At 41.9% G+C, this 13944-nt stretch overlaps 1 protein-coding gene across 1 annotated transcript in view; it reads right to left on the bottom strand.

The window, feature by feature from the left end:
* The window catches only part of Atl1 (atlastin GTPase 1), a 70981-nt gene that overhangs the window by 48824 nt on the left and 8213 nt on the right, over positions 1-13944 (bottom strand). Inside the window, exon 2 of the mRNA NM_178628.5 lies at positions 7270-7457. Within this exon, the coding sequence (NP_848743.1) occupies positions 7270-7303 (34 nt within the window). The 5' untranslated portion in view covers positions 7304-7457. The remainder of the gene's footprint in view (positions 1-7269; positions 7458-13944) is intronic.

The raw sequence follows: 13944 nt of genomic DNA, 5'->3' as shown, positions 1-13944 counted from the left end.
ATACAGGAAGATAAACAAGCCACATACAAAGAGATAAATACCACAACACTGCACTTATATGAAGCACCTACCACAGACAACATCACAGGGAAGGAGAATCCAGCATCTCAAGGAGCTGAGATGGGAAGTGCTGGATGGATGAGCAGTGCTGCTTAACAGGCGCAGAGTTTCAGCTTTACAACTAATTTAAAATAAACATAGTGATGGGTGCAAAAATATGAGTACTTATGTCACTGAGCCAAACACTTAAAATGATTAAAATGGTAAAATGTATATTTTGCAATAAAAAAATACTTGAAAAAGTAGTACTATCATTTAAAAATCAAGTAAGATAATATATTTCAACCTTCAGATAAGATTTCTTATACTATAAAAACGATAAACCATAAGGAGAAGTACTGGGTGATTAAGTTGACTACATTTAAACATAGAGTGCCTGTCTACAAAGAGCAAAGCCACATCACAAAGTAGGAAAAGGGACCCAAACAACGAAGGTAAGTAAAGAACTCAGAAAATCAAGAAGAAAAAAAAAACTATTAAAATAAGCAAAGGACAAACAGGCATAGCTGGACCATGTGGAGATGAATAGATACAGAGACTGGTGCTCACACATCAGTACAGGCAGGTGGAGGCAGTGACAAGGCCTCACTCCACATTACAACACCAGGTGTGGGTAAAGACACAGGGTGAAAAAAAATATTTTTGGAAAAAATGCACACTCTAGATTCCTACTATATTACACTGTGAAATTTTGTCTCCTAGAAATATCATAGAAGCTACACCCATGAAACCTCATCAATATGGCTGCCTAAACAAGCCCTGAACAAGGACAATACTAACAGGCATGTTAACATGGAAGGGGGAAATCTCACAGGTCCTCAACCTTACACAAAGAACTACAGGCAACTAAGGACTACTGAGAGCAGGAGAAATAGTCTTCTCCAGGAAGAGCCCCCAGATTGGCTATTCAATACCAAGTGGCCAGTCCTGCAGTCACATACACGTAACTTTATATGGGCTGAGCGGGCTGTATTGGTAGATTTAGGAATATAGGTGTGTGCACAACACACACACACACACACACACACACACACACACACACACACACACCAACAAGAGGGAGTGCATGAAAGAGTTAAAAGGAAGAAAGGGAAGGGAGGAAATTATATAATTTAATCTTAGTTTCACAAAAACAGACAGACAGATGGAAAAACCTTAAAGCTTAAGTGTAGAATTAAGGCAGTCCTGGTGGTAGCAGTGTATACTACTGGCTACTTAGGAGGCTGAGGTAGGAGGATAAATTCAGCACCTGCTTCAACTATAGAATGAGTTCAAGATTAGCCTGAGCCACTTAGTGCGACTGTCCTGCAAAAAAAAACAAACACTGTGCTGAGACTGAAGCTCAGTGATCGATGGGAGCCAAACTCATCCAGGGCACTAGTTCCCTCACCAGGGCCGAAAGGAGGAGGACATCTATTAATGAGGTACACATACTTACTTAGGCAAACCATTCAAATTATCGCGAGGATAACACCAAGTGTGTAAACGTGTTCACTTTTGTAGGGAAAGGAGAAGCTGCCATTAAGGAGGCCATGGAAGAGTAAGGAAACACTGAAATGGTTCGTCGGGGAGTGCGGACACAGGGGGTCACTATTACTTTTAAGCTGACTATGTATACCTTATATGCTCTTTTTATAAAGATATTTATAGGAATTTTTATAGAAAAAAGTTCAAACCTAAAGACCTTTTCAAGAGTGGACATATTTTAGTGTGAATCATCTTCCTAATGAACATGGAATCTAATTTATAGTTAGTCTGGACTAAAAGTAAGTTTAAGAAGGGGCAAAGGTGTATCCCAGGAGTCATTAAAACAAATTTGTATCAGAACCTAAGTCTATGTGTGTACGTGTGCACATAGGTTTATATGTGCATGTGTCTGTGCAAGTGTGCACATGTGAATGTATGTGTGTATACGTGTGTCTATGTTTATGTGCATGAGTGGGTGTGTGTGTGTCTGTGCATGTTTATGTATATGAATGAAAACTGATTATGGAATCAGTTAAATGAGAAAATGAGAAATGGGAGGTGAGAATATATAGCACATGTTATATAAATGCATGAGTCATGCAGCATGTGTCATATATATCTATGTATCATATAGTACATGTCGAGCCTAAAAGAAATTTAGAAATTTATGTTGTTTTGATTTATAAGGACGAGGTATATGGAAAAACATCCTCCACGGGTCACATGCTTGAATACTCGGTTCCGTATTGGTGGCACTGTGTGATGATGCTGTAGAACTTTTAGGAGGTGAATGCTTGATGAAGGAAGTGGGTCAATGGGAGTGCACCATGAGGTTTTGTAGCTAAGCCCTACTTCCTGTCTGCTTTTTCTGCTTCCTGTTAATCTCCCTCCTAAAGCATAAGCCCCAGTAACCCGTTCTTCAAGTTGTTTTTCTCAATTACTTCATCATAAAAACCATAAAAATAACTAATATAGTTAAGCATCGTCACTTCTTAAAGAAAAGGCAATAAGCATTATTGACCTTAAACAATAGCCCAGCTCTATGAAAGTCAACATCACACTTCAGTACCCAGGAAGCAGGAAGAGAAGAGAATCCTGATATGGAGTGTACTCTGTTTCCTCCATGTCCGTCGTAAGAAGAACGAGGCATCCTGTTTAGATCCGACCTCTGTCGTTCACCAGCTTTCCTATCCCCTGCCTATGACTGAGCATAGTGGTCCTGATCGCCAGAACCTCAGTCATGCCCTCTGTCATGAATGTCCTGACAGTGTGCTCTGGCATAGGCAGTCCCCATGTAAATGCCTGCTGACATCAGCTCTGTTCTACTCTAGTTAAGCTCCGTTTCACCACCATGCTCTTCAGCTTCTTCAATGTTATTTGTATTTCCAAAACACACAAAGGCAAATTCACTTCAACTCTTAGACTGCTGGTCATATACAACACCAGTAATGGAACGTATCTAAAGAATAGGTCTTTCCAATCTCTGTATAGAATACGTCTCAGCTCACATGTTCTGAGATAGCAGGCTGGGGTCAGGCTTTTCCTGATTCCCAGCGTGACAGACCTGAGTAGACTTGGGAGAGAGTGGGTGTGTCCTCTGAGATGACCTTGGCTCTAACCCTGGGAGCACTGACATCATGACCTTGTATTGCACTCTGAAAGCTTCTTCTCCCTTAAATCCTACACTTGAATCTGGCCCTGGACTTTGCTCTACACCCCGGAAACATGGTGCTTTCTCATTCTGATAGGGCTTTCCTTTCCCTTACTTCTTTGGCCCGCTTTCCATTCTAGCCTCGCTTCTCGCTCTCTCCATGCTGCATATGAAGCTCACTGGTGGCTGTACTAGTGAGCGAGGCCTTAGGGCTCATGACTCGTCACTGTTCCTCTTTATTTTTTTTTTCCATTTTTTATTAGGTATTTAGCTCATTTACATTTCCAATGCTATACCAAAAGTCCCCCATACCCACCCACCCCCACTCCCCTACCCACCCACTCCCCCATTTTGGCCCTGGCGTTCCCCTGTACTGGGGCATATAAAGTTTGCAAGTCCAATGGGCCTCTCTTTGCAGTGATGGCCGACTAGGCCATCTTTTGATACATATGCAGCTAGAGACTTTATTTTTATTTTTTCAAATCTGTTTCTCTTATTCCCAAGTTTCAAGTATGCACTTAACAAGTGGAACTCTTGTTAAATAAGTTCTACATCTTCCCTCTTCAATATTAAGCCATTCATCATAGTTCTGCTCATAGCTATATTATATCCTGACCATTGTTAGTCTCCCCTTAAAAACAAAACCAGAAACCTAAAACTTCTTTACCTAAAATTTCCACAAATGTCATTCCTACAAACAGAAATTTCTTATATTTATTGTGCAGCTAAGATGGGTTCTGTTTTTTAGGTAGCCCAAATGAACACTTTTTTCAAACATTTTAATAAGATATTATTGTACTCTCAGTTTTTGTCAAACTGTAGAAAACTAAATTCTTGCGTTGTATCTTTAGTTTTGGAGAAACTTGACAGAAATAAATAAAAAAGGTATCCACTGTTGCCCTGTTTCTGGTAGATGTGCTCCAGCCTGCACTCAAAGGCTGCTTTTTGGGCTACTGTTTCTGATACTCATCTGCCCCCTTTACCGTCCACACTAGCACACTTTATCTACTTTTCTAGTCCAAAGTGATTGAGTTTATAGAGCACTGCTTTCTTCTACCAGCTTATTCCTAAATCAGCTTGTTGTGACAGCCTTTGGCATTGTTCTAGCTTCTAGTCCTCAGTACAAGAACTGTAGAAATAACCATCCCTGAGTTACATACTAGTCTAGACTACAGAAACTGTGGTGTGTCTGGCAAATTAGGATCTCTAATCTCAAGATTTCCTAATCATTAAAATAACAATAATAATGCCTATAGTAACAAAAATAATGAACCGTTAATTCTTAAGCACTTCCATATACTCAAACTTCCCTCATGCAGAATTCGGGTTCGGGTGGTAGATTCTCAGTGGAGTCTGCATACCTGCTTCCCAGTGGTGACTATGAGTGGGATCCTCAATGCCACCCCAAACTCTGGTAAACAACGTTAAGTTTTTCTGCTCTCTGCCTCCCTGATCTCTGTAAAAAGGCACTGTCCCCTCCGTAAAAAAAAATCCTCATCTCAAAGTTCTACAAGGTCCTGGCTCTTATTTGCAAATGATTTTCTTGTTCTCTTCTTGGAAATCATCGTATTTTCAGAGTCTGAGCTATCTACTCCACCTCACTTTTGTCTTTGTGATGTCTCTGATGGCGGCTAGGAGAAAGGACCAAGGCGCTGTTTTCTTTAAGCATCAGTGGACTATTTTCTCATCAGAGAAACTCATGGCCTCTCATGAGAACCTGGTTTCCATATTATCCTCACATTCCAACTCATTCATTTGTAAAACCATCCCATGGTATCATGCTACAAAAAGTAAATCAGAAGAAAACCCGAGCTGCTAACTACAGTTCTCTAACTTACAAAACATATGACTTTAAGTCATTTATCCTACCAGTGACTACCACTGTTTCCATCTGCAAAACAGATACGTAAAGACATGAGTATTTTAACAGCTAAAGAGTAAATGGGATAATTCAGATGAATTTGCATTGAATATGCTGTCATATGCACTGCCAGGCACACAGTACCATGGCGGGTACTGGGAATACAGTGGAATTAAGGTAGGAATGGTTAACATCTTTGTTAAAATTTCTACCTCTTATCACTGTATTTCCTAAATAATTTATAGATACTCCACAGCAAGTAAAAACCTAAGTAGTGAAACACTGAAGTCAAACTCTAGCATTTCATTGTTTATTGAAAGTTTCCAGTGGACAAGTAATGACTGTAACATTCCCCCCAATGTATCACTTATATTGGTATTGTCCTGATGATTTTGGAGTGAACTGTTAGGAAGATGATTATTAAACATCAATGAGCTAAGAGGCAGTTTCTCAAAGTAACAACATCACAGGCTAGCTGTTCCTCAATACTTACAATACTAATAAATCAAACAACAAAGGCTTTCTAGGCTTTACTTCAGACCTGTTGACTCAAAACCCCTGGCTGGATGCTGTGGGGACATTTATTTCTATTAAGTTTCCAATGTGATCTTATGTAAATCCCATTTGAGAATGGCAAATCCAAGAAAGGAGGGGGGACCCACTATCTAAGAAATCTGTAACTAAAGACTGAAGAATAATGAGCTAAAACATAATAAGAAAAATTTTAATTCTCAGAAAAAAAAATTCTACATGCATGGCTCCTAGCTGGGTGGAGTCAACAATCCAACCACAGAATACTACTAAAATCTGAGTTGAACACACGCACCTTCACTGGGACGGTCAACGGGGTGCAAAGTTCTCCTATTCTAGAGGAAGAACAAGATGCAAAGGGACAGGAGAACCTTCACCCAAGCTTTCAAAGGAAGCAAAGACGGTATCTGCAATATTGAAATCCAGGGTTGATGATCTTGAAAATGAAATTGCGTTTGACTGTTGCCTGCCTGCCCCACCTCTCCACAGCAACCACTGATCTAGAATGTAATGTCTCAAATGTAATCCTTGCCCGCAGAACAGGACGATCTTGTGGCCGCCGCATCAATGCACGGCAAGGAGGCATTATAATCTTTTAACAAAGGAAAACAAGTAACTGGCTAGAAGGTACGACTATCCTCTTAGTAAGATGACAGAAATAGAACTCAGAATCAGAGAACCAAGGAGCACTGAACTCCCCTAGTGGGCATGAACTTTCAAAACAATAACAAAGCCAAACCACTTGAACACAATGTTTCTCTTATGCACCACCTGTCTTTGGTTTGAGATCCACATTGGTTCCGATCATAAAATTAGCTTATAGGGCTTTAGTTAGGATGTTGACGAGCTAAGCATTGTGCCTGCAAGAAATCTGGAGCCCAACCTACAAGGCCGCCCAGCCTGCCCACACTCCTCCAGATCTGGTCAGGAACAGCAGAGCGGGCGGGGCGCGGTTTCTCCCGCATCGCTGCGCTCTTCTCCTCTCTGCCTGCGTGAGCACCGCCCACCCACTCGCGCGTGAACCCACTAGGCCCAGCCCTTCCCTAGGCCCGGTGCTGAATCATGAACCCAGTATCTCTACAAGGTAAAAATCGAAGAACAAAGCCAGGCTAGTCTGAATTAGGCGAAAGGTCCATGTCAGCCAACAGGCTAGAAACCCCAACTCTGCTCGCTTTCTTCCCCATCCCTCCACTAACCCCAAACTGAGGTAAGTGTACAGTGCTGGAGACTCTCAGGAGGGTACCCCATCTCCCAGGCTGCTGAGATGCTTCTGCAGCGCAGTGTCCTAGCTCGCACGCTCCACCTCATTGTTCCACCGTCCTCCCAGAGCCCGCCAGCATCCGAGTAAGCCCTTGTCTCAGAAAGCTGGCTGGGGCTCCGCTTGCTCCAGATTGACCCTGTTCCCCTCTTTGCCAGCAACCACAGCTCTAGACCACCTTCTGCGCCCCCCTTTCAACCTATCTCTAGGGCGGAGCCCAGAGTCCCGGGAGCAACGGGGCGGGTGCTGTCCAAATGCTGGGAGGAGGCGGTGCAGGATGGGGAAGGAGCTGCAGGCCTGGCCTGCACCAGGCTCGGCACTGGTGACAGCGCGATTCCTTGGAGCAGTGAGCAGTCTTTGGTCGCAGAGGCTGGAACCCAGCAGCAGAAAACACAGGGCCAGACCCTGTGTAGGCTGCACAAGTTACCGATTGCTACTCACCCCAACTGTTTCTGTCCCTGCGGCTCTTAGCCATGGCGGTCTGTGGGCTGGTGTGGCGAGGCGCTGTCACTGCTCTTGCGGTCTTCTCCAGGGCCCCGCAGGTTTCTGGCAGTTAAGAGGCTCTGTGCCCGTTCTGGGCGCAGTTCGCTCAGATTCTGAGGATGTTGCTGTGGCGCTGGTGGGAAGGACTGGGGAAGAAAAGGGAGGGGAAAGCTGATGAACGGAGCTCAGCATCACCAGCTGGAGTTCACACAAATACCAGCGTCACACCCTCTGTACCTTGGCCCACCCCCAGACTGTGAAGACAGTGACAGACTATATACTGCATTGTTTTCAACAGAAAACACACAAAAATAAACATCACCCCTGTACATTTTCACAGAATTTAAAAGTATTATCTAGCGACAGAAATACACAAACCACCATTATTCTGGCTGTTCCAATACATGCTAGCAACATTTGGACAAATTAAAGTGCTCTGCATTCTCCTCAGGGCGTCATTTGTTAAGTAACGACATACTTTAAAAAGAGGATACTTTGCATTGCTGTATATGTATGCTGAGCAAGACTAGATGTTAAAATTAAGCTAATTTAGATCAAAGTATGCTAGAGGTTCACTGTAATTTGTAACTGGCTCAATGTCTAATTGCAACATGTACCCCAAAGTTGCAAAGACTGTCTGAAGATTTTACACACACACACACACACACACACACACACACACAAACACTAAAATCAGGCTCCATATGGGTGGTACAGGGTGCCTTGGCAGCCATAAAGGTTGCAGGCAAATATGAAGGAAAAGCACAATGCAACAAACACTTTTTAAAAATACCCTTCCTCTTTTTCTTTTTTTTTTTTTTTTTTTTTTTTTTTTGGTGTTTCTGCCTCTCTACCCATACTTCTGGTGTGGTCAGCATCCTACAGACACCATCACTTCCTGCTCTTTGACCATTGGATATTTCCACCCCCATTTATCTCCTCACACACCACCAGCCTCCTAAGGACTAGATCCATGGTCTCCACTTAAGCAGAATACGTTATAAGCAACTCCTCACTTTTGTAAGCCCATATCCCCTTTTCAGTGAAGCCATCTATGGGTAAATACTATGAGACTGGGCATTACAAAAACAGTTTAGGAAATAACTATGTATACAGTGAGTCTTCAACTGTTGCCTAAGGATTTTTCATCTAATGACTTCAGTACATCCTGGTATCCTTGTCTGAATTACTTTTATATTATTTTAAATGGAATTTTAAAAACAATTCTATAATTTCTTTACATTTTACAGTTAGTCTCTTCTTTCTCTCTCTCTCTCTCTCCCCCCCACACACACACACATACACACACACACACACACACACACACACACACACACACACACACACCTTATATATGTTGAGCATTCCTAAGATGGTTTGGATGAGAGCTCTCTCAATAGTCTTAGACATTTGAACACTTGGTCTTCAGTTGGTGGCACTGTTCCAGCAGGTATGATCTTGTTGGAGGAAGTATGTCAGTGCGGGCAGGTTTTGAGAACTTGCTTGCTGCTTGCAACTAAAGATGTGAGCTCTTAACTGTTCCTAGCCTGCTGCCTACCTGATACCGTGCTTCCCAGTCTAGACAGTAACAGACTCCTCCCTCTAGAACTGAAGCCCCAAATAAATCCTTTCTCCCCTAAGTTGCCTTGGCCATTGTCTTAGTTTGGGCTTCTATTGCTAGAAAGAAACATCACAACCAAAAAGCAAGTTGGGGAGTGTTTATTTGGCTAGACTTCCATACTCCTGTTCATTATTGAAGAAAGCCAGAAGAGGACCTCAAACAGGGCAGGAACCTGGAGGTGGGATCTGATGTAGAAGCCATGGAGGGGTGAGCTTACTGGCTTGCCCAGCTTACATTCTTTAGAACCCAGGATCAAGGATAGAACCACTGAAAATGGGCTGGGTCCTCCCCTATCCATCATTAATTAAGAAAATACCCTCTAGCCAGATCTAATGGAGGCATTTTTCTCCATCAAGGCTCCCTCCTCTGAGTTAACTCTAGCTTGTGTCAAGTTGACATAAAATGAACCAGCATAGTCACGTATTTAGCACAGCAACAGAAAAATGACTGCAGATACATGAACTCTTTAAAAGATTGTTCAATGCCACCCATATTTTTAAAGTGTGTGTGTGTACACGTGCGCGCGTGCGCGCAGATGTTTCTGTTTGTAGAGGTCAGAGGAGGATGTCTAGTGTAATTTTCTATCACTCAGTGTCTTGTTGTATTGTGACGAAGTCTATCATTAAACCTGGAGCTCACCAATTAGGCCAGGCTGGCTGTTAGCAAAGCCCCGAGCTCCTCTGTCTCTTCCCTAGCTAGCACTGGGGTTATAGGTGCCAGCGTTCTGTGGCTTTTCCACGGGTACTAGAGATCTGAACTCAGGCTGTCCTACTTACACAACCAGTGCTCTTCTCCACTGAGACATCTCTTCAGTTCTCCTGCTCTTTAATATTCAAAATTCCCTAGATTTAGCCAAAAGGCTCCTCTCTGAGTCTGCTCCTGTATTTTTAAATTAACATTTACCTAATTTATTTTAGGCACTTCCTTGTTTTCTGGCACAAGGAAATATTTCAGGGTTCCCTCCTGTTTCCCCACCTCAGAGCTGGAATGAGGCATCTCTCCAGGCAGCTCTGGCTCCTCTCAGGTTGTACTCACAGCTGCTGGAGTGCCGCTGTTCCTTGCTTCTTTCTATAGGCATATTCCAGAAGGAATTGTTTATCTATAACAAAATATTGCCTCACAGCCCAGGTTGGACTCAATCCCGGATTTTCCTGATTCCAACTCCTGAGTAATCCATTATAAGTATGTGCTACAGCCATGCTTAAATTTATTTTACTTTATTGTATTATAGTTTGAGATAGAGTCTCATTGTGCAATCTTGGTTGGTCCAGAACTCATTATGTACACCACCCTGGCCTCTTTCTCTACCTCCAGAGTACTGGAATTAAACAATAAAATAACAGTGAACTTAACAAATCACTTGGGAAACTGAAAATGAGTATTTCAAGTCCAAGGCCAATTTTAAATAAATAAACTCAGGGCCAAAGTGAACTACATAGCGAATGCCTTAAAAAATAAATAAAAATTATAACAACAGGAACTAAATGGAACTGTATTCTTTTGGTGGTGTTTAGTTAGTTTTGTATTGCTTAGCATCCATGGGTTAGAAATTATGTAGGTACGAGGATTAAAGAGATATAAACAGATAATGACAGAGATAGAGATAGAGATACCTAAGATATAGGAGAGGGAGGATAGAATGAACTCTGAGACACTCAAGTATAATCTAAGGTATTAGTATAACATAATAAAAACACAAATAATCTGAAATTTTAAGTAGCCAAAAGTTCCCAAAGATTTTGTTTGTCCCAAGTGAGCACATGCAATGGCCAGTAGGACATCTTTAGTTCCTAGAGAAATGCAAACCAAGGCTGATTGTTACCATGTCACGTCTGCAATGACTCTGAGCAAAAGCAACCACAGAAAGCACTGATGAATATGTAGGGAAATGGACACCTTCACACTCTACAGGTGAAACATGACATGCTACAGCAGCATGAGGAAGAAGTGTGGTAGTCCTCAAACTAATACAGGATTACTGTGTGGCTCAGCAATTCTCCTTCTAGGTGTATATCCCAAAGAAATTACGATGCAAGTCCACACAGAAACTTGTTTAGAAATGGTAGTGTTAGTAATATAGAAAAAACAGAAGCAACTGTGGTGGTTTGAATGAAAATGGCTACCACAGGCTCTTAGAGAGTGGCACTATCTGAAAGGATTAGGACCTGTGCCTTGCTGGAGTCCTTACAGCCTTATTGGAGAAAGTGCCTCACTAGGTTAGGCTTTGAGGCTTTAGAAGCTCAAACCAGGCCCAGTGTCAATCTCTCTCCTTGGTGTCTTGTCTGCCCATGCAGTTATAGAACACTCAGCTACCTCCCCAGCGCCATGTCTGCCTGTACAGTGCTATGCTTCCCTCCGTGATGATAACAGACTAAACCTCTGAACCACAAGCCAGCCCCAATTAAATGTTTCCTTTATAAGAGTTATTGTGGCCATGGTGTCTCTTCACCCCAACAAAACCCAACTAAGACACATCTCAAATGCCAAATAACTAATGGGTAAACAAAATGTGAGATATCCATACAATTGAAGTACTATTTATTCAGAAGGAAAAATTAAATACTGATACATGCTACAACATGAATAAACTTTAAGGTCAAGCTCTTGCATCTCAAAAATCTTAATATTTAAGCAGTTTTCTCCTCTGCATCCTCCATTAATTTTTTTTGTCCTTTTTCACATTCATTTTACCTCATCATAAATAAAGTCCTTCATAACTTAGTTTTCCCACCACTGATTCCCAAACCTGCTGTTTCCCTCTGTATTATATAAATGAGTCTATAACAAGCAGTTTGAAGAGGTATTTGTATCTATTAGCATGTTTTTGCATGTATCTCAAAAAGGCTTACAAACTCTCACATGAAATAGGTTGACCTTGGCTGATTGAACTGACTAGTTTTGTGTCAACTTGACACAGCTGGAGTTATCACAGAGAAAGGAGCTTCAGTTGAGGAAATGCCTCCATGAGATCCAGCTGTAAGGCATTTTCTCAATTAGTGATCAAGGGGGAAAGGCCCCTTGTGGGTGGTGCCATCTCTGGGCTGGTAGTCTTGGTTCTATAAGAGAGTACGCTGAGCAAGCCAGGGGAAGCAAGCCAGTAAGGAACATCCCTCCATGGCCTCTGCATCAGCTCCTGCTTCCTGACCTGCTTGAGTTCCAGTCCTGACCTCCTTTGGTGATGAATAGCAGTATGGAAGTGTAAGCCGAATAAACCTTTTCCTCCCCAACTTGCTTCTTGGTCATGATGTTTGTGCAGGAATAGAAACCCTGACTAAGACACTGATCAACATGCGGATTATACTAGTTAGGAAGTAAATCTGGCTGTGTAAAACAAATTCTAAAGGCTTAAATTATATATATATATATATATATATATATATATATATATATATATATATCCCTCTAGTGGAATAACATGAACATCCAAGATGGTACCTTCTTGATACCATAAGAAGAGCAAGATTTGTATTTTCTTCCATCCTTTACTTGGGGCTTCTATCAAGATCCAAGCTACCTACTCTATCTAGTTTGAACATTATCATGTTCAATTAACATGTGAATGTTAAGGGGTATACCTAGGACTTCAGACATAGTCTTCCTTACTCTCTTTGTGGAACAACAACCAATTTCCCTGTAGTAATTAGGGCCAGGAACTGCAACCAATACAATCCACTCTCTGATCTGTTGGTTCTGTGGCATGAAGACCAAAAAGCTGCTATGTAGTAGCTTCAGCCCCCAGTTAATAAAATCGTGGCTTGCTTACATGAGAAAAAGCATCTGTCCCTTGGCTAGTTAGTCCTTCAGACTCACCAAGCCCAGTGTGTAGAGAATAAGTTATGAGGACAAAAATTCTCTTAAGAATTATTAGGAATAATCTAAGAGCAATGACACCTCCACCCCTTGGTTCACAGGCCCATGAACTGAGGCCATGGGTTATATATGTATGCATATATGTGAATAATGAGTTAACTTGTATGTCATGTCGCCATGTCTTCATGGGTGTCTTAGGTTTTACTGCTGAGTACAAACACCATGACCACCATGACCCAGGGAGTGGCACTATTTGAAGGTGTGGCCCTGGTGAATTAGGTGTGTCACTGTGGGTATGGGCTTTAAGACCCTCATCCTAGTGCCTGGAAGCCAGTAGTCTGCTAGCAGCCTTCAGATGAAGATGTAGAACTCTCAGCTCTGCCTGTACCATGCCTGCCTAGATGCTGCCATGTTCCTCCTTTGTTGGTAATGGACTGAGCCTCTGAACCAGTTAAGCCAGCCCCAATTAAATATTGTCCTTATAAGAGTTGTCTTGGTCATGGTGTCTATTTACAGCAGTAAAACCATAACTAAGACAGAGCTTTATGACAGGAAAAATAAACTATGTGCAATATGAATCTGTTTCTGTGGAGGCAAATTGCCTTTCCCATCAAAGTAGAAAAGATCTAGTACAATTAAATTACCATCAGATGACTGGCTAATATAGGCAACAATATCAGACTTGAGTCTCTGCCATGGCCTCTGACATACGTAGGCTAAACATTCCACAATGGCAATAAATGAATTATACTTAGCAAACAGAAATCCATACTGTTGAGTCTACTATTTAGCTTAAGTTCTTGTTGTCACATGAGACAACTAAGTAAGTAGTACAGTGACTGGGCAAAGAGACTGGCTAGTTTACATCCACAGGGCTTATCATCTTGAAGAATACCTTATCAGGGTGGATACCCTCAGGTCCGGGGTAGTATGGTTCACAAATATTTTCACATTCTGTGTATTTTTAATAACCCATCTGCAATACTTTATCTACTGACATCTTTGAATCTTCTTTCCAAGTCACTGACTGACCTATTATCTATTATGCATACATCTATATTAACTCAGGCCAACTCTCCTGTCTAACAAAAAGATCAATGAAATGTACTGTTCAATATTGTACCCACTGGAGAATTTTCCTTCATTGTCATCATTCCTCTTTGTGGAATAGGGCCATGAATCAGCGGCAAACTTCTTCACAT

Source organism: Mus musculus, chromosome 12 (genome assembly GCF_000001635.26).
Source record: "Mus musculus strain C57BL/6J chromosome 12, GRCm38.p6 C57BL/6J".
In the NCBI taxonomy this organism is placed as follows: Eukaryota; Metazoa; Chordata; class Mammalia; order Rodentia; family Muridae; genus Mus; species Mus musculus.
This window is presented reverse-complemented; position numbering and strand designations above follow the sequence as displayed.